This window comes from Tursiops truncatus, chromosome 10 (assembly GCF_011762595.2).
Source record: "Tursiops truncatus isolate mTurTru1 chromosome 10, mTurTru1.mat.Y, whole genome shotgun sequence".
NCBI classification, from domain to species: Eukaryota; Metazoa; Chordata; class Mammalia; order Artiodactyla; family Delphinidae; genus Tursiops; species Tursiops truncatus.
This window is the reverse complement of record NC_047043.1, coordinates 46387791-46414682: the sequence shown is the minus strand read 5'-3', so window position 1 is coordinate 46414682 and position 26892 is coordinate 46387791. Positions and strand designations below refer to the sequence as shown.

General features: G+C 38.7%; 2 protein-coding genes across 6 annotated transcripts in view; both read left to right on the top strand.

The window, feature by feature from the left end:
- Nucleotides 1-8053, top strand: part of SLC4A7 (solute carrier family 4 member 7) — a 124234-nt gene extending 116181 nt beyond the window's left edge. For 4 of the 5 annotated variants that reach the window (XM_019946899.3, XM_019946900.3, XM_019946898.3 and 1 more), the window contains 2 exons: nt 1896-2003; nt 3914-8053. In XM_019946899.3, coding sequence (XP_019802458.2) covers nt 1896-2003; nt 3914-3995 — 190 coding nt within the window. In that variant the 3' untranslated portion in view covers nt 3996-8053. The remainder of the gene's footprint in view (nt 1-1895; nt 2004-3913) is intronic. The other variant, XM_033864503.2, reaches the window with a different exon arrangement.
- A 3552-nt stretch (nt 8054-11605) lies between these two features.
- The window catches only part of NEK10 (NIMA related kinase 10), a 325535-nt gene continuing 310248 nt past the window's right edge, over nt 11606-26892 (top strand). Inside the window, exons 1-4 of the mRNA XM_033864502.2 lie at nt 11606-11737; nt 14571-14673; nt 25857-25980; nt 26394-26454. Of these exons, the coding sequence (XP_033720393.1) occupies nt 25907-25980; nt 26394-26454 (135 nt within the window). The 5' untranslated portion in view covers nt 11606-11737; nt 14571-14673; nt 25857-25906. The remainder of the gene's footprint in view (nt 11738-14570; nt 14674-25856; nt 25981-26393; nt 26455-26892) is intronic.

Below are 26892 nucleotides of genomic sequence, written 5' to 3'. Positions count from 1 at the left end.
GTGGTAGTTACTGGTGACTCACCAGTTTGCTGAGATTGTTTGCCACTTAATTTCTGCAGGTCCTGCATTATCTCTTTCTCACTGTGATTACACATGGATCTTGACAAGTTTAAATGGAGTCCATGCTTACACTGTCAAATATTTAACAAAAAGAATGAGTATATGTATATTTACTTTTGTCTTTTAAATGATGACGTGAACCATGATTAATGTCATTTGGATTAAAACTTGAACATCCAGAATGCCAGGAACTGACTGACCTGTTTATTTGCCAGAATTTTAAATCTTAAGTAGCTTTGAATTACTTGCCATGAAAATGGAGTGAGATAACATGAAAGCATCTGGAAACCATAAAGTCCTATAAAATATGAAAATAATTTATTTAATGCAGACAAAATTTTTCCCATCTAGTTTTATTTTGGGGAAAAACAAAATGTATACTTTCTTCAAAAAAGGTCTCAATTTCTACTAACGGGAAAGTTCTTAGAGAAGATCATTTAGAAGCTAGAAAGTGCTTCAAGAACTTCTCTCTTCAGTTATTTGAAGTTGGCAACTGAGCAAAAAAACGTTTTCTTGGGGTAGACAGGGTTTCAAGTTGGATGGCTCTGCCATGGTGAATTTGGGTGTCCAAATTTGTGCACTTTTAAAAACTTCACTTAGTGAAGCAGCCATTCCTAGAGAGTCTCCAGTGGCCGCTTCACTCTTTACTGCAGTCTTACATCATAAACGACGTGAGATTTAAAGTGTGAACAGGTGACTGCTCTTTAGTCATTTATAACCTGGCTGCCAGCACATTGTTAATTTAACATCTCATTTGACATTTGTATTTGTCGCTTGTTTGCATGAAATGTTTTCCTTTTGGTGAAGAAAAAGGACTAGCAAATATATTCCTGTTAACTTCCTAGTACTTTCATGTCCAAACTGACAACCTTGAGCCCAAAATTATTATGGATATCTTCATTATTGGATTTGGGGTCTTGAGGTAATTTTTGCAATATTTCACAGAGACATGGAATGGTTACATTTGTTTCTTATAATGAAAGGACAGTATTTGGATTTTGATAAATTTTATATAGTAGCACCTTCATACTAAAAATATTACTGATATGGTAATACCAGCTAAAAGCAGTACTTATAAACCTTTTTTGTGTGTTATCTGTTGAAGTATTTTAATTTCTAATTTTAAAGTGTCCCATTTCCCAGAATTCTTTTTAATGATTTTTAAAAGCTATGAAAAAGGGCTTCCCTGGTGGCGCAGTGGTTGAGAGTCCGCCTGCCGATGCAGGGGACACAGGTTCGTGCCCCGGTCCAAGAAGATCCCACATGCCGCGGAGCGGCTGGGCCCGTAAGCCATGGCTACTGAGCCTGCGTGTCCGGAGCCTGTGCTCCACAACTGGAGAGGCCACAACAGTGAGAGGCCCACGTACCACAAAAAATAAATAAAAGCTATGAAAAAAATTTTTTTAAATCCTAATTGTAATTTTTCTTTACATACTTTGGATAGTTGTTTGCTGCAATTGAAATTTGTGCAGATTATAAAAGTTTTCTAACTGAGTTGAGGCTGTATCACTTTTTATATTTATAAGCACATTAATATATTCCTTTATGTTATTTCAATAGTATACTTATAGCCAAGATAATCACCTTTGGGCATCATTGCCAATTTAATTAGTCTCATTGCTAGTTTTGATTATAAAGAAAGATGCAATTCCCCTTTAGACCTTTATAATAGAACTCCAAAATACTGCTATCTTGCTAGATCTTGGTTTAAGTGCATGACAAAGAATTTTCTCAATTTTAAGTTGATGAAAGCAAATATGATATAGATAATAGGAATGACTATTAATGCTTTTGCAAGTACTGAATACTAACCAGAAAGTGTATTTGTTCTTCAGTGTTGATCCCTCAGTTGTTAACATATCAGATGAAATGGCCAAAACTGCACAGTGGAAGGCACTGTCCATGAATACTGAGAATGCCAAAGTAACCAGATCTAACACGAGGTAGCTGTAATGATTTATGCATTTTCTAACTATAGCCAACTTTCAGTTTACTTATGGATAGCTATTCAGGAAAACCATTGTCTTAACTTAACAAAACCAACCTTTTTTTCTTCCTCTTATTCTTCCTTCTTCCTTTCATCTATCCATCATTTCATGTATACTGGAAGCAGATATAGGTGCTGATTGTTCTGTTATTTTTTAAATTTATAGTTGCCTATTTCAAAAAAGAATTGTTTTGTAATAAAAATGAATATATACATAAGGAATAAATATATAAAAGATCAGAAGCCATATAAAGAAAGATAATTACTAGGGATTGAATACTAAAATAGAATACTACCTCAATCATGCTTTCTGATGGTCCAAAAAGAAAGGCTTTCTTTTGTTTTGCTTTGTTTCAGCCTACTATTTCTTCTGGCAAGGTAAACATTTTCCTAGAAGATATTTGTAAGAAATTTAATCCATGGTAGTAAAGGCCATTCAGTTTTATAATGGACCATGTATTACACAACTGTTTCATAACCCCTTGCTTATATTTCTTGTTATGTAATAACCCTTTTTTCTTTCTTTCCCACTCACTTCAAGACCTAAACCTCAGGAATTCTGGCTTGATAATCATTAGTACGTTGATCCCTTAGGTCTCTGGAGAAATTAGGTATTATCCTGTAGAGTACTCAGTCATTCATAGTCAACAAATTTTTTTTTTGGTGTTCACTTTGTGCCAGATGCTGTGTTGGGTGTCAGTATATTCTGCTTGGGTGTCAAAAATTAAAACTTTTCCAGGCAAGCAATCACATAGCTATTTCTGCTTCGTTATTGTCTTTCTGGCAACTGTCTTGATAATGATTGATTAAGTTTTTCTCCCAAGATATCTTTCCCTACCTGCTTTTAGAACCTTGCTCCTACTTAATCTCAGTTATCAACTCTTTTGGCTTTTCTCTCATCATTTCTTGAGTTTTAATTCTCTAATGTAGACTGTTTACTTCACTTCTATCTTTGATCTCAAAAGTTTTTAAGTTAAACTTTTTGTCATTTTGGATTATTTCATGCAGCCAGAATTTCACTAGATACTCTTTTTACTCTTAGTAACTTTTCGCACCTTGTCAGCACCCCTGGCCCAGAATGTTAGTATAGTTAGGATAAATAGAAAGACCTTAGAGTAGTAGTATTTTGTCTTTTATACTTCTGCCTTTCATTCAGGTTGCCCCTCAATTCAAAATCACATGGGAAGAAAGGGAATGTTTTGTTACATTGTTGAACAGAAAAATGTTTGGGTTATCTTCCTTCAGTTTTGTCTGGAGAAGGCAGCAAACCATAGCGTGTTTCTATCTTTTGCAAAATTTTCAAAGCCCAGATATTCATGTTACAATTAAATCAAATCAGTTAATCAGTTAAATCCATATACATGGAATCATTGTATTTGATATTAACTTGAAAATGTAGAATTGTATTTTGATCTTGTATTTATGAACCAAATTTGGGGAGATAAGATTTGTTACATTTTGCAGGAAATTATTTGATGCTTATTTATATTGACAAAGATTAATTTTTAATGAATTTGTCAGTAAAATAAAAGTCAAATGCTACAACTGTTCATATATAAAGTAAAACTATTGTCAAGCACAGTCATCTTACACTGACCAATTTTAAGGAGCTCCTCTTCAGTTGTAAGAAAAATGTGAAATTTAGTGGCAAAAATATCTTTAAAAAACTAAGACTTTTTAATATTTGCCTTTCCAGTTAAGTGTACTGATATGAAAAGAAAGCAGTAAGATAGAAATAGCAAGTTGTATGTTTATGGTATTAATAGTTGTCTCAAAAGGCTCTTATGGATATTTACTGTTGGCCATGTTTGAATGTAATATTTAGCCATCTCAAAATTATTTATTCTCATTCTTTCTTTTAAATAGCCCTGAAAAACCTGTAAGTGTGAAAATAAGTTTTGAAGATGAACCAACAAAGAAATATATGGATGCTGAAACTTCATTATAGAATTGAACCAAGAGGAATTATTTATAGATATATATACATATATATGTATGTATATATAATATTTCATGTCACTATATATAACAATATTGTATGTCATGCCATTTATGCATGACTATGGGGTTTTTTGAAGTAGTGTCTGAAGTTTGTTAGGAGCACCATGGAGACTGTGTATATAATGAAATGGTCTCTTAGAAGTGAGGTACATGATTCTTACTAGTCAAATATTTATTTTTCTGTTGGAAAATTTTTTCCTGTTCTGCAATAGAAAAATGTGGGGAAATGCATTCAATCTACTTTTCTTTAAATCTGTTTGTTCATCAGTGGCAGTCCATACCAACCTTCAGTGATACGTATTTAAATTTTTTCATTGAGTTGCTAGAAATGTTTCCATATTACTTCCTTTCTGCTAATGCTTTGTGGGAAGAACAGGGCGTCTCTGCCAGTGCTGGGGCACAGATGGGGCCGTATCCTGGCTGCTGTGTGTGTGTTGCATTACATGCATGTCCATCGTGTTTCACAGGTGATGGGAACTTTTTCACTATAAAGTTAGAACAGTGGAAACTTTCTAGATAAGAACTATAATTTTGACCTTTATGTTTTTGACATTTATTTTAAACTTTAAAACCTCCGCATCTAGGTCTCCATTCTAATAAACAAGTATAATTGCAGGTGATTTTATAATTTAACTCCCATACCACTCATTAGTTTTTGAATTTTAAAAGCTATAAAATACCAATTTATGATAGTTAAATTTTGTTGCCTTTGTAGAAATTTTTTTCTGAATCCTAGTAGTCTATTAGAGCCCCAAATGCCCACTCTTCTCTGCCTTTGCTGTCCTTTACTTAAAATGTGGTTTAGTTTGTATCAGGTTCAAGTTCTTGATTATTTTTCTATTATAAGTAGTATGATTAAATAATCAGGAGTCAGAATTCTCTTAAGTGGGTTTAAGATCAGTATTACTTTATTACGAATTACCTTTCATTTTCCGTTTACGTTGTTCTTTCTGTTGTATAGGTAATATTTAATAGATTTCATTTTAAAATATTTTATTTATTTTAATTGATATGATGCTTAAATATTATATAAACATTTGAAAAGGTAACATATAGAGTAAATTGTTAATATAAATAGTTGGTGCTCACTTGCATTTATGGTTTATTATCTGAGAGCAGTTGATAGATTTTACATCTTTGATATAAAGCACTGCCATATTTGTATTTTAAAAGAAATTTAGACCGATTATGTATAGCTCAGATTGATGACATTCTTCCTAGTTTGTGTTTGTATGTTTTATTTAGATTTTGCTTTTCTAAGCTGTCTTTTTAACTTCTAGCAAATCTTTTTAGTCATCTTTTATATACTTTTACCTCCATATGAAATAAATAAATGTTGTTCTTGTTAAGCCTGTAGGACTGGATGAATGGGGTTGTGAAACTGATTTGGCAAGAGGATGATTTCTAAAAACCAAATGAGTATTGAGAAGCCACTGAAATATCGAAAATAATAACATGAATGTTAGGATGAAAATTTTAATGGAATTCCGATGCTTCCTTTAATCATTTTTAATTAAAGTACAAAAGTAAGAAGAATTGATCTTATAGATCATGAGCAATGCCAAAAGCTGATATTTTAGCAATTCTAGCAATCCATTCTAAACTACTTAACTAATAAAATTTCTACATCTAAGACCATGTGATCCAATTCTAGTTAAAATAATGGATTCAACTTCTGCCTCATATGGGAGGTTGGAAATGTAGCTGATTTTCTTTAGAAAATGTAGCTGGCACCATTTGGTACTGCCTAAAGAAGAGAGATGCTGTCAGCACTTGATGAGAGAGTATTACCCACGGTGCTTGTTACTGTTTATGAGCTTCCATTGAAGTGATTCCTTTTTATTCATAGTAGCAGAATCATTTCCAAAGACCCCAGTATTTGCTGCTATGATTTTGTATCTCCCCGATGAACCTTAACAAGAGGATTTCCTTACACCATTCCCTAGTGTCTGGATGTCACAGAGTTAACAAATGTGCTTTTTTACGGGAAGTAATTTTAAAATTTGAACTGAAATCTACCTGGGATCATAGTGTTTATGTGATTTTATTTATGAATACTGGTTGTCCAGTGCCAGAAAAACCATGACGTGCAAAATGCTTTGCACTCAGTGTTTTTACTATGTTTCTAATTGTTAGTAGTTTCTACTTTCTTTTGACTACTTGACTTACAAAATGATCTGATTGACTACTTCATTGAAAAGCAAAGGTAACTCATGTTTAATAGCTTGTTTATGTGGTTATGATATTTTTCCACTATTTTTGAAAAATAACAATCATGGATAGCATTCTTTGAAAAACAGTGAAAAATGTAATTTACTACATATATTGCTTTTTAAATGTTGCCTTAAACAGGTATAGATGAGCAGTAGTAATTGCTATGTACTGATTTACCTCAAGGTGAAAAAGAATTAAACCTGTGCATATTCCATTTATAAAATAAATTCATATAAACAGCCCTGCACTTTTTCAGATGCCTTGGTTTCCAGGATGGAGCTCAGTGCTACTGAGTACCCTGGCCGCAGGGCCACCTCAGGATATTCTTTCCTCCACCTATTTTATTTATTTATAGACATCTGTTTACAAGGACTGTAATACATCCTCATGTTGACCATCTGAAATTCACTTTCACTTGAATGCTATTTCACTCTAAAATTGCCGCTTTTGAGAAGACAATGAACTAAAAACTTCCTTATGATAAAAGGATGATGCTATATATTCTCTAATGATATTAGATATACGAAGTGAGGCACACGATCTTTCTAATTGGTGTTGTATATGTGAGTATGCTTGTGTGAATGATGTTGTCAATCATAAATCTCTCAAGTTGTTTAAAAAAGCTGTGGCATATCATTGTTCATATTTGCCAAGCATATAAAATGTGTAGGACAGAATTTTTTATGTGCTAACGCATGTATTTATAAAGCAGATTTCTTTACCACTCAAAATTACTTTCGTTTTCTCCATCTAAAAAAAAGTTTCTTCCATATACCTAAAGTTTATATATATATATAATAGCTTTATAACTTTTACCTTTTGCAAAAGCAGGTTCAAAATTCTGTAAAAAGGAAAATGGTTTCCGAAACAGAGGTATGACACCAGAGCTTGCTGTTTTTAAAGGACTGTATCATGTATATAAGTTCTGTAAATGTGCTCAACAGTGTAACATGTGAATCCTGTTTTAAAGTGCTCAGATTTCGGATGTGTAAGCCATTAATATAACATTGTAATTCAAAAACGTTTAAATTAAATAATTTAATGTTTTAAATTTATTTATGTAGATCACATCATTGTTATCATATGCAGTAGAACTATGTGAACTGTCTTGGTTTAGTCCAACAATTATTTTTTTAGAAAGTAAACTTAAAGAGTTTAAGGACATCCAAAATTTAAAATAGTGTTCATACTTCAAAATTTGGCAATTTTAATGTAAAGTTGGTTCTTTTCTAACTTTTCAAAAAGTAATTTGAGTGTCGATAATAGGAAAACATAGTTGGAAATGGAATTGTCTAAAGATCATTTTTAAAAATTTAATTAGCATATATTGACTTCTACATTTGTCTTAGAGTACTTGTTAACAGTTGTTTTTTTAATCAGAATTTTGTGCGTTCATGATTCTTGTGTTGTGGCTTTTCTTTTGTTACTTTCATATTAAGAGCTTTTTTTTTTGTAGGGGGGTTCTCTTCCAATGTTTACTACATTTAAATAAATAGAAATTGAATTTTATTGTTCATTTATACAGTATTTGATAGCTTGGTATAATAACAGTACAGTTCTAATTTTTATGACTTTTATAATTATACAATGATAATATTTTCTTTTATAATAAAATCCAAAGTAAACATTTAAAATGTAGAAGTGATATTTTTCATCTATATGAAGTACAAGTATCTACCAAGTCTATAATGTGAATAATCCTGCCTTTCAAATCTGTTTCATAATATTAGAAGAAAACTATTTTTGGAGATGTTATTGAAGTTGAAAGATCAATAAAAGTCTACTGAATCAGTTGTTGAATATTGTCTTTATTTTGATATTAGAAGAGCTGCATGTCTTTCTCATGAGAACCTGATAGGGGATGGAGAAAAATAAGTGATTTTTATTTCCTGCCTCCTAATTTTCCTAAGCAGAAGACAGAAAAGAGGAAACAGTGAGAAAAGAAGACGAAACAAAATAGTGTGTGTTTCACAATGATTTTTTGATAGTTAAGAAATACTGAAATTAAAGCCCTTTAAGATAGGCTGATCCATTATTTTCCCTATTTTAAAACACATCTGTTTAGAATAGAATTTTGCAATGGGATATGTAATAAACACACATCACATTACATGATATGTAATGAGCATGTTAATACTGAACTTTCATAGACTCAAGGCTTTTTTGTTTTTAATGGCTAATTTCATTATGAAATTTTTTTAGTAATAGCTAATGACAGGCCTTGGTTTGTTTTCCATTAGGCACGTATGTAACAATTTCCTCCTGTGTTTTCTGCACTGTAGAGTTTCTGATATCCCACAATGAATTTGTCAATTTACTATTCCCATCAACAGAACTTTGAGATTTTTGTGGGGGTTGGGGGCGGGGAGAAGAAGGGAAATAGGGAGTTTCTCACTAGTTTTTGTTTGATCTTGCTGCTTAAGGTATATCTGATCTCTCCAGTATCAGTTCAGTGACCTTTATCTCACTACCTCTATGCTTTTAATGAAAACATTCCTATTGTTTGGAAAACCTTCCTTTCTGTTTCTCTGCTATTCTTGCAAAGCTCAATTTAAGTTCTACATTTTCTACAAATTGTGCTCTGCCTTGTGCTGTGTTCTGTAAGATCATTCTCCTGCCTCCACACAAGAGTGTGTCTGGGGCTTCCCTGGTGGCACAGTGGTTGAGAGTCCGCCTGCCGATGCAGGGGACACGGGTTTGTGCCTCGGTCCTGGAAGATCCCACATGCCGCGAAGCGGCTGGGCCCGTGAGCCATGGCCGCTGAGCCTGCGCGTCTGGAGCCTCTGCTCCACAACGGGAGAGGCCACAACCGTGAGAGGCCTGCGTACCGCAAAAAAAAAAAAATGCCCTCTTTTTGTTTGTTTTTTTGTCCTAGACCAGTGATCTAGGAGTATTTTAGAAATTTGGTGAATTATTTTTTTCTTCTTGTTGATTCTGAATATTTATTTTAATACCTATTTAAGTTAATTTTATTCGTTCCTTATAGTTACACGTTACACTCTTCTACTTCCAAAGTATGTAATTTACATTATCTGTGGATTCACCTCAGGATAGTAAAAAGAGTATTCAAAAATACCAGAAGGGGATGTTAGGTCTTACAGATTTGGACCCTACCACATCAGCCATGAGCTTGATGCAGGCGTGACCCCTCTGGGGTCGTGTATATTTCTCACAGAGTATAGTGTGGGCCCTGGGTGGGTGTGGTGCTCCTCTCCTGGAGAGCCCGGTGTGTCCCATGCTTCATAATCATCTCTGCAATTTTCAGTTACATTCAGGGAAGGCCAAAACATTGGTTTAAGATTTTATTTTATTTTTATTTTATTTCATTTTTTACATCTTTATTGGAGTATAATTGCTTTACAATGGTGTGTTAGTTTCTGCTTTATAACAAAGTGAATCAGTTATACATATACATATGTTCCCATATCTCTTCCCTTTTGCGTCTCCCTCCCTCCCACACTCCCTATCCCACCCCTCCAGGCGGTCACAAAGCACCGAGCTGATCTCCCTGTGCTATGCGGCTGCTTCCCACTAGCTATATGTACCTTACGTTTGGTAGTGTATATATGTCCATGAAGAACCTAGGGGTAAGACAGGAATAAAGACACAGACCTACTAGAGAATGGACTTGAGGATATGGGGAGGGGGAAGGGTAAGCTGTGACAAAGCAAGATTTTATTTTAAGAGAGAAGAAAGGTGGGAAGCACATTCAATATTCTGATGAAGAAAAGTTCAGAGGAGTAATTTTGTCTCCTGCATAATGTTTAAAATGTCTGTAGAGAATACTTTTTCTACTCAGCATCAGTCTGCCTTCCCCCTCAACTTTTTGTGTTTTGATTGGTAACATTATTTCTACTGGTTTTATGTTTTCTGAAGTATAATTAGTTCTGCTCCATTCACCTGAGTTTGACTTTCATCTCACCTTTCTGTATTTCCAAAATGGTACCTTACTGTTTTCGTTTTAAATATGTATTTTCAAGTACTCAGACCTAAGTGTTGTTATTCCATTAGGCCTACTTTTCATTATTATTCAAAGCAGAGAAACATCACGGAAGCATTCACTGTATTCATTTTAAATCAGGTTTTGGGAGGTTGAATCACCACACTAATTGACATTCCTGTGGGCACTTGGAGCAACATTAAGATGGGATTGAGTAGGTCCTAGATTAAATTGTCCGGGGGACAGACAGCATGGTGGTTAAGACTGGGCTCTGGATTGAAATTCTAGGTTCTCCCCTGCCTCCATCACTTACCAGCTCTGCCCTGTTGGGCCTCCATGTTACAACTCTAAACTAGGATGAAAAATAACCAGATGGGGGCTTCCTTGGTGGCGCAGTGGATAAGACTCTGCCTGCCAATGCAGGGGACACGGGTTTAAGCCCTGGTCCAGGAAGATCCCACCTGCTGCAGAGCAACCAAGCCCGCGAGCCACAACGACTGAGCCTGTGTGCCTCAACTACTGAAACCCTCACGCCCAGAGCCCGTGCTCTGCAACAAGAGAAGCCACCACAATGAGAAGCCCGTGCACTGCAACGAAGAGTAGCCCCCGCTCGCTGCAACTAGAGAAAGCCCGGATACAGCAACGAAGACCCAACGCAGCCAAAAATAAATAAATAAAAAATAAGCAGATGATGTGAAGAGTAGGTGAAATAACGAGGAAAGAGTTTGGAACAGTCCCTGGCACAAAATAAACGCTCAATATTTTTCATTTTTTGAAGCTTCACAATGTAAAGAGTATTTTTTTAAAAAAAGCTTTAATAAAATTAAAATTTTTTCAATAAAAAGAAGCTTCAGACTTTCACAAAAGGTGAAGAGCCTTGCCCAGTGCCACAAAACGAACTAGTGACAGGTGTCCCACACAGCTCACTCGTACTTTCACGCCAGAGTCGCTGAAACTGTCTCCACGTTACACGAAAGCTATTCAGCAGGTACCGTTGATCTTTTTCAAACTAAGTATCTGCTTTGGAAGATAACTGATTTTTAGTCCATAACAATTCTTGAAATTAAACACCCCAAAATGAAGCTGCTTTCTCTCCTACCCATTTTATTTCAAACGCTGAAGGTTGGCACACCGAGTCCAGAAAAACCGACAGCGTTTAGGAAACCCTGGGTGGCAGGCAGCCCGAGGTCGGGGTGAGGAGGCTACCGCCGCCAACAGGCCCTCAAGCCCCACCCGACAGCGCGCGCTGCGGCCCGGCCCTGCGCGTCTCCGGTTGCTACGGCAACCCGAGGCCGGCGTCCCCGTCGCCACGGCGTTCGGCGGGCCGCAGCATGGCTACCTCTGATTGGCTGGGGCGCCCTGCCGGTGGAAGAAGAGGTGTCGGCATTGGCTGAGGACGCTCCGGTTTCATGGCCGGAAGGAGGATTGGATTGATGCACCAACGGTGCTGCTGGCAGCAGTGCCCCCGAGGTGGAGGGGACCAGGCGCGGGCTAGGGGAGAGGAGGACGGGCCCCCGATCCAGAGCAGCGTGACAGTAAGTAGCAGAGACGATGAGAAGGGCGATTTCGAGCTTGGCCTGAAGGAGGGGCCCTCCCTTGGGCGCGGTGAGTGGGGCCGGAGCGGGCGTTCCTCTGCCGGCGCGCGGTTTCAGGCAGGATCTCCAGGGAGATGTCCGCAGGTGCTTGTGGAGCAGCCCGAGGCCTCGGAGTGAGCTCCCCTCGGCAGGAGGCAGGGCAGAGAGTGCGGGCTGTCGGGCGTGCGGGAGTCACTGTGAGCCTGTCTCATAGCAGACGGGTTGGTGTTAGCGAATGGATGGTGGGAAAGTGCCATCAACCATGCGTGATGGTCCTTTCAGTTCCATAAGGACTTATTCTGGTTACAGGAAGCCTGAGTGTGTCTCTTCCAATCTGCTCCTACACTCCGGAGGCTCCTTCATAAAACCCTTTATGGGCGTCGCTTCTCTGCCTTCCCCTTATGTTATGATGCTGCTCTGACAGTCCCTCTGCTTCTCTGCTCAACGTGAGTGAGCCTGTTCAGTTCCAGGCCTTCAGGTGCCTTCAGGCACCACATGTCAGCTGATTACTTGAAAACCTCCACCTCTAGCCTAGGCTGCTCCACTAAGCACCAGACCCCAAAACCCAACCGCGAGTTAACTCCACACGTGCACAACCCTAAACACCATCTTCCCCATTCCCACAGAGTGCTTCACCCTTGGATTCCCTGTCTTGGGCACCAAGATACAAAAACCACATCTGGACAATATCTTTGACACTTACTGCCGCTTCTGCATTTCTACCGGTTATCAAGGCTATACCTTCTTAATAGCTGTCAAATCAATTCCCACATTAATAAATCCCTTCTCACTACATTAGAATTTCCACCAGTTTCTTGGTTAAATTCAACACCCATCCACCTTTCCTGATGGCAGTTTGGCCCTATCTAATCCATTTTTCTGTCTATTGTTAGACTGATCTTTCCAAAAAACATATAAGGGTATTTCACTTCCTGCCAAGACTCCCTGTCATCCTCATCCACACTTCTTAGTTAGGCCATCCATCAGCAGTTCCATCTTTGTTCCCAGAACATGCCACATTCTCTCCTGTGTGTGCTGATGTCCCCTGTTGCTCACACTGCCTTCAATGGACTCCACTTTTGCACCTTCCCCAACCCTGCTCTCACTCCCCAGTCATTCTCTGAATGTTGCCTAATTGCTTTTCTGCTTCCTCCTCTAGACTCTCTGAGCGCAGAGGCCAGGTTTGTCTTCCTCACCATTTGTTGTGTCTATCATAGCACCCTGCAAGTAGCAGGGGCTCAACAAATACTGGTTAAATGAATGATTCTCTAAAACAAGAAGTTACTGTTTTTCATAGCATCCAGTAAAGCTTTCACTTATAAAAGATGAATGTTGAACTTCCAGGTTTTACTTTAATTTCAAGATCCTTGGTTTGGAAACTATTTCAATTCACAGTCTGTATTTCATGCCATAATCATTTTAATGGTAGCTGTTGTTATATGGCATAAGTTTAACATGGGAAAGAGAGAGAGTACAGTGCAGTTTGCAAGAGATAGGCTTTGAGTCAGACATGCGTGGGTTTGAATCCTGGCTCCAACATTTTAGCTCTGTGGCCACTTATCTGTGGCTTCGTTATCTGTACAATGGGCTAATAATAACCCCCACCTCATAGGATTATATTAAAGACTAAATGTGTATAACCCATATCAAGTGCACAGTGCCTTATACTTAATAAATTTTCGCATGTCTAAAAACTAGAAACATTCACATGGATGTTTGTAGCAGCTTAATTCACAATTGCCAATACCTGCAAACAACCAAGATGTCCTTCAGTGGGTGAATGGATAAATTAGCTGTGGTACATCCAGACAATGGAATTGCTGAAAAGAAGTTAACTCTCAAGGCATGAAAAGACATGGGGGAAAGTTAAGTGCATATTACTAAGAAAAGAAGCCAGTTTGAAAAGGCTATATACTGTATGATTCCAACTACATGACATTCTGGAAAGAGTAAAACTTTGGAGACAGTGAAAAGATCAGTGGTTGTCAGGGGTTAGCTGAGGGTGGGGGAGATATGAATAGGCAGAGCACAAGGATTTTTAGGACAGTGAAAATACTCTGTGTGACACTATAATGATGGATACATGTCATTATATGTTTGTCTAAACCTACAGAATGTACAACACCAAGAGTGAACCCTAAGGTAACCTATGGACATTGAGTGATTATGATGTGTCAATGTAGGTTCATTCTTTTATTTATTTATTTATTTATTTATTTATGGCTGTGTTGGGTCGTCGTTTCTGTGCGAGGGCTTTCTATAGTTGTGGCGAGCAGGGGCCACTCTTCATCACGGTGCACAGGCCTCTCACTGTCACGGCCTCTCTTGTTGCGGAGCACAGGTTCCAGGCGCGTAGGCTCAGTAGTTTTGGCTTGCGGGCTTAGTTGCTCCGCAGCATGTGGGATCTTCCCAGACCAGGGCTCGAACCCGTGTCGCCTGCATTGGCAGGCAGATTCTCAACCACTGCGCCACCAAGGAAGACCCTGTAGGTTCATTCTTGGTAATAAATGTACCATTCTGGTAAGGAGGGAGGCTCTGCAGGTGTAGGGGTAGGGGGTATATGGGAAATCTCTGTACCTTCCTCTCAAATTTGTTGTAAACTTAAAACTGCCCTAAAAAATAGTCTTAAAAAAGAAGTAAAAGAAACACTGAAAGTTGGAATTGTGAAATTTCCATGGTCAGCTCACAAAAGGTAAAAATCAATCTTTTAATTCAGTCAAGTACAATTTCTAGGACATCATCCTCCTACCCAGTCACACTATACTACTTGATCACAAACTTTGTTCTGATACAGGTAAGAGACTCATTCAGTGACAACTTATTGACCATCTGATGGATCCAGGGCGCTCTGCCAGATAAAGGCGAGGCAAAAGAAAGTGTAACCAGTAAAGTCTCAAGTAAGTGAAAGAAGGGCCTGGAATGTCACTAGGCCTGTCTCAGCCGGTCAGACTTTGAGGTCAGAGTCAGAGTGGGCTGAGTGGAGCCCTTGGAGAGGTGGAGAGGAGGTAGAAGTTTACTGGGCGTCCAGAAGGGAGCATAACCAAGTCCCTGTGCCCTCAGAGCCCAGGATCCCAGGGGTGGTAGCCCAGAGTCCATAGAATTCAGACTCATGCTAGGTGCATGGGTTCAAATTCCAGCTCTGCCACTGCTGGACACAGGGCGTCTGCCAAGTTGCTTCATCTCGGCACTTCAATTTCCTTACATATACAGTGGAGTTGTTGTGAGTATTACATGAATCAGTAGAGACAAATTTCCTAGAACTATGGTAGGTACATAGGAAGTACCAGGTACATGTTAGCTGTTTCTATTATGTTTTACCTGGGGGAGAGAAATAAGTTAAGAGATAACAATAAAGAGGATGGGGGTGGGGGGATAGAAAGTGTCACCTTGGGAACAGGTTATGTGGCTTGGATTTGGAAATGAGTCTTACATTTTTGAGACTTGGTCTTCCACAGGAAAGTGAACTCTATGTGTACTCATATATCCGCCTGACATGTGTGATTAAAAAAAAACATGAAAACGAGCACTGAATAAAATAGATGGTTTTTCGTTTGGTAAAATGATTGCTCATTCATATCTAGAAGTCAAACTTCCCTTCATCTCAGCTGAAATCTGCAACAGTCATTAATAAAGGTCATGCACTCACATCCATGGGGGTGGCTCAACTCAGAGCTTATTCAGTCTTGTATTAGGAATAGTTATAGTTGACAGGGAGTCTAGCTTCACAACCCTCAAGAGAGTCAAAGTGACAAAATCACAATCAAATGGCACATATCTAGAAGAGAGACTAAAAAACCCTCCTACAAAAATTGAAATAAATACAAGAGACAGAATGGATAAAGCACAGCAGCCATTGATCCTGGGCCAGCAGGAAAAAGTTACCCAGTATATAGTGTATTTTGCATAAATGACAGGGAACTTTTAATTAATTTGAGAAAAGTGTGTCTGAAGTAATATTTGGTTACTAAGGTGATAAACATTTACCTAGAAAATTCACTTAGGCAGATAGAGAGCTGGATAAAGGCCACCAATAAGTGAAAGTATAGCGTTCAATTAACAGGGAAGGCCCTGCCTGGCTTTAAATTCCTGCTCTGCCACCAGAGGTTTAAAGCTCTGTGACTTGGACAAATTACTTAACCTCTATGGGCCTCAGTTCTGTCATCTGTGAAATGGGGACAGTAAAGGTAGTTGCCTTATAGCTTTGTTAGGAGAATTATATTAGTTAACGTATGAAAGCAATTAGAATGGTGCTGGCACAGGGTAAGCCCCATGCAAACATTTGCTTTTATTATTGTTGTTACTATTGCCAGATATGAGATCTTAGCCAAGTTACTGAAGCTCAGCACCTCAGTTCCTTCATCTGTGAGTTGGAGATACAACACAACCATCTCCTAGGGTTGTTTTAGGATTAAACAAATACATGAAAGTGCTTATAATTGTAAACCCGAAATAACATCAGGTGTAACAAATTAAAATGAAGACTATTTGTGACATTAAAAATAAAACTTTTTTTTCATTTTATGTCTAGTATTTGTCATCAGTGAACCAAAGTCAGTGAATATAAGCAAATGACTTAAAATAAGCATGACTGAAGTAATAGTAATATTACCAATGATAGTATTTACAACAGCTGTCATAATAACAACTTAGCTAGCTACAGACAGTTTTTTGTTTTGTTGGTGCCACACCACGTGGCATGTGGGAATCTTAGTTCCCCAACCAGGGATCAAACCTGGGCCCTAACCACTGGACCACCAGGGAATTCCCCTGGACAGTTTTAAAGGAGTTTCACTTTATTTTATTTAGTTCCACCTACCATCTTATAATGGGGATATAATTATGTCTATTTTTTGGTAAATGAGGAAACTAATAATCAGAGAGGCCCGGGGACTTTTTGAGGTCACTCAGCAGGCATGTAGAAACCAGATCTACTCCATCACTGCTGCTCCTTTCACCTGCATCCCAGCCGTGTAACAGGAAGACTTCATAGTCCCAAGCCTGTTAGCTCTCATCAGTGGAGACCACAGCATTCATATAATGTGTGTGTGTGTGTGTGTGTGTGTGCTACACTTGACATAAATGTGAATACTCATTCCTGTAGGAAATGTTATTGTCCTATCGTGTATACTTGAGGTAGCCCATATTTAACACAAATATCTTATTTACCTTGTGGCTTCCCTGTGTTTATAAAGAGATTTTTGTCAAACCAACATTCTGTAATAACTAGATGCTGGTCAGCTGGGGCAAATGTATCATTTGCTGATAGTTTTTTTCATAATCTTTATTCTCCATCTATAAACAATGATCCTCCAGTTATAGCTGGAGCTTCCCAACCACATTTCTCTTGGGATTTGTTTATTCATTCATTCATTCATCAATCATTTATTGAATACTTCTTTTGTTATAAACTAGCAATGCTGTGCTGGATGTTGGGGATGAGCAAACTGGCTGTCATCCACATCCCCGACTAGTTTATAGTAAGCTAGAGGAGACAGATGCATAGTTATTGAATTATTGCCTGAATCTGCCCCTTTATTAAGAGCTTCAAGGCAGGGAGGTCAGTGAAAATTTCCTTAAAGAATGAATACTTGAGTTGAGATGGATGAGCCTTCCAGGGCTTTCTGCACTAATCTGGCACTTGAGTCTAGGAATAAAGGTCGCAGGAGTGCAGGAAAAGCAGGCCTGGGGCAGGGACACACGGCCCAGGTCTGAGTGGAGCTGTTGCGGGCAGAGGCTTCATCTCACAGGGCACCTCAAATCCTCCTTACATTTGTTTTTATGCCGAGAGAAATGGGAAGCCCATGAAGGCTCAATTGGTCAGATTTGTACCATAAAAAGGGTGCTTTTGTTGCTGTGTGGAGAACAGACTTCTTGTTGGGAGGAGAGAGAAACTGGAAGTTGGGAGTCCATTTAGGAAGTGGTTCCTGTAGTTCAGGTGGGCAATGATGAGGACGAGGGTGTTGGCAGTGAGGATGGAGAGAAGTGGGCAGACAGGGACTGTACTGAATAGAAAAATAGTGAGCTAATGAGTAAGGGCCTTAGGAAGAGGAAGTGTCATTTTTCCAAGGTTCATGCCCAAGGGCTCTTCTTGAGTTGAGATTATTTGAGGATCTTCTGTTCTATGAGCTGGCCATAGCCTTGGAGGCCACCATCAACCCCAGCCCAGCTCATCTGCTCCCTGTCTCCCCAAACCACTCTCAAGATCTGGCCTCCCTCCCTTTGTGCATCCCCTGGAGTATTCTTCCCCTGCCCCGGCCATTCTCCTAGACCTGCTTCACAGCTGTCACATGTGCCTTTTCATGGCTCTTTCTTCAGCCCACAGTGGTCTCTCTTTCCCTTAAATTCATTCAATTTATAATCTCCTTGGGAAACTAATTTTCTCTGCTTTTTGACATTTCTAGTGTTCTTATTTAATCCCTTGTATTAGGCCGAACCATAAGAAATTGTTCTTTTTTTTTAAAGGCCCAATATCAGCAGTTTCATGTTGTTTAACCTACATATTTCTCATTTCCCACACTTGCTGAGTTATGGATGGATGTTTTTGCAGCATCCAGTAGTGTCTTGTGCATAGTCAGCACACGATAAATTAAAAATGCACTTAAATGTTATTAGATGAAACAAAAGTTATTCAGTGCCACCAATTATTAGGAACATCAGTGTGTTTACCCAGTGTTCTCTTTACTCTTTGAGGGTCTAGGGGATTGGGCTGAATCCATACTCACTTATTATCATGTCTTATTTCCATGCTGGCTAACTTTGGGGAGAAGGCAATTTTTTTTTTACCATGTCTTATTCAGTGCAGTATCCTCAGTGCCTAGCATATATGAGGAAATCAAAAATTGTTTCTTGAAGGAATGAATAAACATTGTCACCTTTCTCTGTCTCACAGAAACAGAGAATTGAATGTAATCTTACTATGTTTGGAGGTCAATGAATAAAGAGAAATTTGGTGTGCTACTTTATTTATTTTCATTGACTGGTTAGTATAAATTCTTTCTTCATACCATCTGGACCTTTTTTCCCCTTTACAATATCACTACTTAATACATGGGTCTTAGGTTCATTCTACCCTTTGTCACGAATAGACTTGGGTAAGCAGCCACACAAGGCATGAGCACAGACTATCACAAATATTGTGCAGTGGCAGTTGAGGGGGCCCCCAGGAAATCCATTCCTATCTGCAGGCATTACCCTTTGTCACAAAAGATATGAGTTAAAATGGGAATACATCTTGAAAATAGGAAAATGATAATGGTGCCTATTGTCATATATTCTAGTTAACTTTGGAACAGCACTCTCAGTCCACCTTGGGTTACTATTCACCAGAAGAAGATGAAGGCAAACTCCTAAGGGAGTGTCTAACCTGTAGTAGGTGCTCAATAGATATTCAGGGGAATGAGTGGGAGACAGTCAGAATACTCTTATCATGTTTTATTCTTTTACCCCCAAGTGCTTGTTTAACTAGAAAATAGAAGGTTGTTTAAAGAATAAAGTGTGCATAAGGAAGGTGTCAAGTCTGCTGACTCGGGAGCAAGGACATGACAGTACTTGCCTTCGGCTGATGCCACTTTTGCCAATGGCAGTTCTGTAGCAAATGCATCTTTGTTTGGCACCACACGATGGTATTAAAATACAACACCTACCTAGTTCTCATGAGTGAACCAGGATGAATGGATGTGTATTTGTAAGCACGCCAGGGTCCAGTTGCATTTAACCAATACACTTAAACACATTTTCCTTATTTCTGGTTGCTCTATGTGAATTATATCTTATTTAAAATTATATCTTACTTTAACCACTTTTTTCAAATTTTAAAGGAATTTTAAGGAAATATGTCTACATTAAAGGAATTGGAGTAATGATTTTTCATTTTGCATTTCCATCTATTTGTGCGGCTGAAAGTTCTGTAAGTTTTTAATACCTACCTGAGCACAGACAGACTGCATCTTGACATCTAACATGGAGGTTAGCTGTCATTCAGCCAAGGAAAGAAGGACTCCCTGTTGTTGGTACAAGAAGTTCTAACTTCCGTGGTAGGGTTCATGACACTTTATTTTAGTGCCTTTTCAAAAATAATAAAGCTGATGTAGCAAAGTGGTAATTAACCTTAGTCATGCCAAACTCTTACTGCTATTATGTTCTAAGTGCTGGTTTTATTTTTTTTAACCATTAGTAAAGGTAGTAAATAAAATGGAATAGTTACAAAGATGCAACCTAAGTGATTAGAAGGAAAAACATGTATCTGTGGGATATGAAGCTATTTCCCAAAATGAATCAAATGATTTTTCTGTTTTGTCTTTAGAAAAGATGAGGCCATTTAAGGATCTCTCGAATAGCTAAGGCAATTGTGGTATAAAAAGGAATTTCTGGGCAGGGAATCTGAAAACCATATCATAAATACTCGCCATGTTATTTAGTTAGTGGGTTTATATTGCACAATTTAGATTAATTACAATCAATTAATTTTACCATGGCATGGATAATCTCTCTGTCATACGTGTTTACCCTGCAATTACTGAGTGAGGTGTGTGTCTCTGGGGACTTTCTTTTATTATTAACCCAAATTTCAGGTGACATCAGGAGAATGAATTACTTTCGAGAGTTTCTTTTTTAAAATGGGTTTAAAAATTCAACAATGAGTCAGAACTGTGATTATGCCTGTACTTGACTAGGGCTGTAAACACCAAACTATTTGACTATCTGATCTGAGATAGTATTTGGGTTCCATGACTGAGAGGTACAGAGGAAAGATACTGAATGTTTCTGTCCTTAAAGTAATATGCACTTGTATTTTATATGTAATCTTTCACTTCTATACCCATTCCATTTTAAGAAAAAATACTAAATTTCACATTTTCCATTTAGAATCAAAGGAAAATCTCCATATGAATATAAGTGAATACAAGTGTTTGTGTAGCAAGTATCATAATCTCTGGCCTCATCTCATCTGTAAAATAAATGTTAGAAAATGAGTGGTTTTCTATTTTTATTTTTAGCAGTGGAACCTTGTTTTCAAATGAAACTGTACAGAGACCCCCAGAGAAATAGGACATAGTGCATTCAGCCACTCTTACCCTCCCCTGGTTGTCCTGGAATTGACAATGACTGGGTTAGTCCTTTCAGGCACTCCACGTAGGGCAGTGATTCTCAGAGGATCATCTAGGGTCACTGTGAAAACAATATTGTTATTTGAAAGGAGAACCCTCAGGTACCTAGGCCAGTGCTATTGAGGTAATCTTCAGACTTGTGTTACTGGTCCATGAGGGAGAGATACAAAATTGAGAGCAAGCATTGAGAAATGTTTATAGCAATTTGACATTGCTGTGCTATCCAAGCACATGATCAGTGATGGGCTTATTTTTCTGGATACGATATGGACTAAAAGTGTTGATCCATAATAGATTGGAAAAAAAAACTTTATGGATAATTTGAGAAGCACTGTTCATGAATATTTTCTTATTTAGGACTCCAATTTTCCTCCTAAAGATTGAATAAGTTAGATCATTCCTGAGTGTGTTCAATATTATTATAGCATTACAAATACTTATCAGTTGATTTGATTTATAAGGAAGCTTTATGAAAGATCTTTGAACTAAAGGAATAATGACATTGGTTTTTAAAAATCTTTTATTCATCCATTCATTAATTTTTTTCAATAAATATTTATTGTTTGCCTACCATGTGTCTGGTGAATACAGGAGACCCAATCCTGCTTTATGGGGTCATCAGGCAATTGCCATACTTTTTGCACAGGTTTGCAGCGTGGGGAGTACAGGCTTCCCTGGGCTCTGAGGAGGAGCACCAGACTTGGTTGGGGGCGGGGGGGTGGTGGGTGGTCAAGGGAGGTTCTAATCCCCAAATTAGTAATTGTTAAAAAGCAAATAATTCACAAACTTTGGTAAAAATACCTGAGCCACTCCTTACTGATTGTGACACAAATATTTTTTGAGTCCATACGCTGTGCTTACCCTGTGCCACTTGCTGTTCTGTGTGTGAGGATAAAGCAGACACAGTCCCTGCCCACATGGGGCTTATTATCAAGTGCATGGAGACCAGTGAATGGCTAGGAGTTCTCCTGATGTTGATGAGCCCCACAAGGAAATAAAACAGGGTAGAGTGGTGAGTGTGAGCATGTGATGGTGAATGGGTCGCAGAGTAGTTCTCAGCAAGGAGGTGACATCTGAGTTGAGGCTGAGTGACCTGAAGGAGCTGAGCTGCAGTGGGCTGAGGGTGAGGGAGACGATGGAAGAGCTCAGAGAAGTCAGGGTCAAAGCAAGAGGGAACTGCCTTCGACTCTGCTCTGTGTGCATCTGCAGCCAGGCCCTTGCAGCCCCATCACCCACGCTCATCCTTGGGGGATGTGGGCATCCACAGAGCCCCCATCCCTAAGGCCTGTTTGTGTGTCCCAGGTATTGGCTTCAAAGTTCTTTTGCTTCTAATAGCCAGCTCCTGGGTCTCTTTTTGGGAGGACTGCTCAAGCTACTGGAGGCTCTTTGCCCCCAGTCAGCAGTGCCTGTGTCACAGAACCAAACTCAGGTCTGCTTGTCCACTCACAGTAAAGCCAATCTACTGACACCCAGCTGTGGCGAAGGAAAGTGCAGTCTATCGCAGGGGCCAGCAAGGAGTCCAGGCAGCTAGTGCTCAAAAAGCCTAAACTGGGCTTCCCTGGTGGCGCAGTGGCTGAGAGTCCGCCTGCCGATGCAGGGGACGCGGGTTCGTGCCCCGGTCCGGGAAGATCCCACATGCCGCGGAGCGGCTGGGCCCGTGAGCCTTGGCCGCTGAGCCTGCGCGTCCGGAGCCTGTGCTCCGCAATGGGAGAGGCCACAACAGTGAGAGGCCCGCGTACCGCAAAAACAAAAAAAAAAAAAAAAAAAGCCTAAACTCCCCAATGTGTTTCAGCAAAACATTTTTAAAGGCCAGGTGAGGGAGGGGAGTCCCAGGGTATATGATCCACTCATGCACAATTGTCTGGTTGGTTGATGGTGAGGTTACAGGGTATTAACATTATCAATCCTTAGATGCCAATAGGTGCTTACGATTATCAACTAGTTAATTTCTTCCTTTTGATGGTGGTTTTAGCATCTGTAAAACAAGTCAGGAAATGTGCATCAGATACTACTTCGGAGAGGAGCTACAGCAGAGGATGGGGGAGGGGTCTGCCCCAGGAAGGCCCCATAGGATCCTGCTCCCTTACACCTGAGGGGCTAGGACCTCTCTCAGGGCCCTTTACCAACCACTCCTTCCCTCAGGTTTGGACACTGGCTCTGAGGCAAACTCTACCTGCACGGCTCTTGCCCTCACTTGCCCTCTGAGGAACACTTCCTCAGAAAGTTGTTTGCTTCTAGGAAATGACTTAAGAGATGAACTGTCCTCCCTGCCACCCACCAGTTTTGAAGTATAGCCTTTGGTATAGTGTTATCATTTTTGTTAATTAAAGATGGGATTAAATTAAATATTTTATAGTATTCCCAAGTTCTTGAAGTTTTTTTGTTTTTGGAACAGCTTCCATTTTAACAGCCATCAAGTGGAAAGGATTTTGTTTTTTATCCTAAAGGCAATTGCCTATTTCTTCTGATTCTGGTGAATTTGTTTACTGTTCAATTAAGTGAAACATTTCCAGAGAGTTATCTATTTTCACTCTTCCAGCTCACAGAGTAGAAGCTAATCTTAAACTGATAAAACTATTAGAGGATTATTTCCTGTTCACACACTGGGTCAATAAAATTACAGAGATTAAACAAGGGAATAAGACAGAGTGTTTAGCAGGGTTTGATTGTGGGAGATATCATCTAGCATCAGAAGCCTGTGAGCTTTTCCACACATTTTCATGTACTAATCACTGTGACTTTCACGTCCCTGTTTCTAAAATGGTCTGGAGCTATGGTTTGAGCAGAATTTGAAGCTGACAGGCCAGTGTGTCTATGTGGAATTTTCCCTCTGTTCTTCAGGGAAAAGTAAAGTTAGATTATATTTATTTTGACTGGATTTCCATTTATTTTAGAACTTTTGGGGCATTTTAATATCTATATATGAAAAGCACTTGGATCTCTTGCTTTTGAAAAATTATGTACAGATCATCCATTCTTCCTCTTTTCCTCCCTACTTCTCCCTTTGTTCCTTCCTTTTTTCTTTCTTTCTTTTAAACAGATGCTAAATCATCTCTCTATCTGAATATCTCACAAAACATAGTTTAAAGTTCCTAAGTGGGTTTTTCTTTGCTTGTAGTAGAATCCTATATCTGGGATATCCTCTTTTATCTTTAGTAGTTTTCTGTCTGAGATTGGACATAGTAAGCGTTCAATAAATATTTCTTGAGGGAATGAAGCCATGGTGCTAGGTCCTGGGCACAATCCTAAAATATTGATATTGTGCTTTTCTTGGTGTGCATCTGTGATGAGAGCCTTGCTTTTCAGCTTTTAGTTCCAGCTCAACTATTTGTCACAAGTATGACAACAATATTGGGAAAATAATTTTTAAATCCTTAGATAAACTGTGTTTGTTCATTTCACAAAATTAAATGTCACTAGATTCTGTTGCAGTAAAATACCCATTGGCACATTCCTTTTGCCTGTAAATACCTCTGAAACACTTGGATTTTGACCATCAATTTCATAATACATTGAGGCATGGAATTATAGGACAATAATGCATGATTTTTCATGCCTGAAAAACACTCTGAAGTCAAGCAGTAGCATTGAAGCGCAACTGGAAAATTTTACATCCAGTCAAGAATTAAACCAATAGTACATTTAATTTTGTATTTGCTAGGTAATTGAAAGTATGAGTATCTTCAACTTTCTTTTTGTTTCTATTCTAAAACAATTTAGTCAGAAATTGATTAAGGAAAGGGTAAACAAATAAATTGTTTCCATTAGTGAACTCATAATAACCTTTTGAGTAGGAGTGGGAAATAGTATTAAAATTTATCCTAGGAAGGGTGACCAACCATAATGACTACAAAGCCTAATTCAGAAGAGTGAGATGCCTATTGGGTTGTGTTCCCAGGCTGGCAGCCTCACTGTCTGGATTGTTAAAACACAAAATTCAACTGAGTACATTTTGAAGATCTTATTGGCTTTATTCAGTGAGTCATGAATGGGCAGCATTCAATCTAGCAGATAGAAAGGAGCTCTGAGGAACTGTACAAATGAAAGACTTTTATAGGCAGAAGAGGGCAGGAACGAGGAAGTTATTCTTCATTAGGAGTTAGTCAAAAAACGGATTGGTTATTGCAAGGTTACTTTTCCTAAAGAGGATAGAGGGTTTTATCAGGCAGCTTGCCTAACTAGTGCTGATCAGGAGATTCCTGATTGGCTAGTTTAAGTTCCCATTTCTGGGAGAGACAAAACTGTAATTAAGTTAAGTTTGGTGACCCAGAGATTAGCATAAACAACTCCATTGTCTAAAACAATGCGCCCATTGTCTTATTTTTAACAGGATGTTTGAGTGAGTCCAGGGGCTGTGCAAGACTGACCCAATTCTTGCAGAAGAGGTTATGACTAGAGTTGACTCACATGGGGATTCAGCTTAAAAACTTTAGGAATTCTGGAAACCCAAGGACACTTTGTGTGTTGCCCTTGACACTGTAATGCTTATTTGCAAGTGGGTGGAGCTTTCTCTGGGATTTTTAGGGGCATGACCACGATGAGAGAGGAACTCCCTGAAGTAGCAGCGTACTCTACTGTTAAGGAAACTTGCCGAGAAAGACAAGTAAGATGGCATAAAAGTGTCAGTTGGACTTCAGGTATTTGCTTATGCACATTTTGGAAACCCCAAATTGGGGCACTTTTCCTGACAAGCAGAACAATACTTGTTGGGGTAATGGGTCAGAATATTTGAAATCAAGAATGACTCAGAAAATATAGGCTAAAGTACTACTATAATTATAAGCTATGCCCTAAATGTATCCAAAGGCCTTTGAATGATAAATAGTAAATGTTATTCATATTAGCATTTATATTGCTATATTACAAATAAATGTTAGTTTGTGCATATTTAAATAAATGTTATAAGTGAATTTTGCCTGCATTAATTGAGAATATGTTGGAGCACATAACCCAACTAAAGTTTTTCCTTCTAGTTTACTTTGAAAGGAATGTGATGTTAATTCTGGGGCATTGATGTTTTACAATGCCTGATCAAGACAAAAAAGTGAAGACCACAGAAAAATCAACCGATAAAAAACAACAAGGAATCATCACCAGGTAACTCCCTTCTGAGTCTTTGCTAATTATTAACTCAGGCAGTGGCCAGCAACCAGATTTAATGGCTTTTTGAGAAATAGAGTAGATCCTTGACAACTGCTGCTCTGGGGTACAGTGTTTACTGAAATGTTTGTGCATTTCTAGAGTTCTACAGAAACATTTAGCATGTATATGTTTCAGTCTATAAAAGCAGGCCTCCAAGTAGCAGTGTTCTATGTTACTAGTGGGTAACATGACTAGTTCACCTGGAGTCTTCTGTTGGTTGACACTGTGTTATTCTTTTTTTTTTTTTAACATCTTTATTGGAGTATAATTGCTTTACAATGTCATGTTAGTTTCTGCTGTATAACAAAGTGAATCAGCTATATGTATACACATATCCCCATATCCCCTTGTGTTATTCTTTCTCCTAGGGACTATTCAGATCTTAAAAGACTTCTGTGCCTTTTGAACGTTCAGTCAAGCAAACAACAGGTAGTGTTTTCAAAGAATGTGCGTCTATTAACGACAGAGAAATCACATGTTTCCAAAGGGATCCATTTAACATCATGTGAACGATAAGTCTATTTTTCTTTGTTCTTTCTATGTTTTGTCTTTCTTCTAGCTGTTTCTTTCATACCTGTCAGGTTCAGGATGCAAGACTCTGTATCCACAGCCTTTTCATTCTTTTGCTCTCATGCCTGGGGCCCGCTTTATCCTCTGTTCAGTGCCATGTGTCCTAATCAGCAAAAGCATTTCAGTATAGAAACAGAGCTCTCTTCATTTGAATGCCCAATGTTTGAAACTGCAGAGCTCTAGGGAAGTTGATTTCTCCAAAACACTGTTCATCACCTTTCCCTTCGTCTCTGCTTCCCCACTTCTGAGGCTGCCGACTTGCTACAGCACCACTTTTGATGCTTGCTGCAAATTATA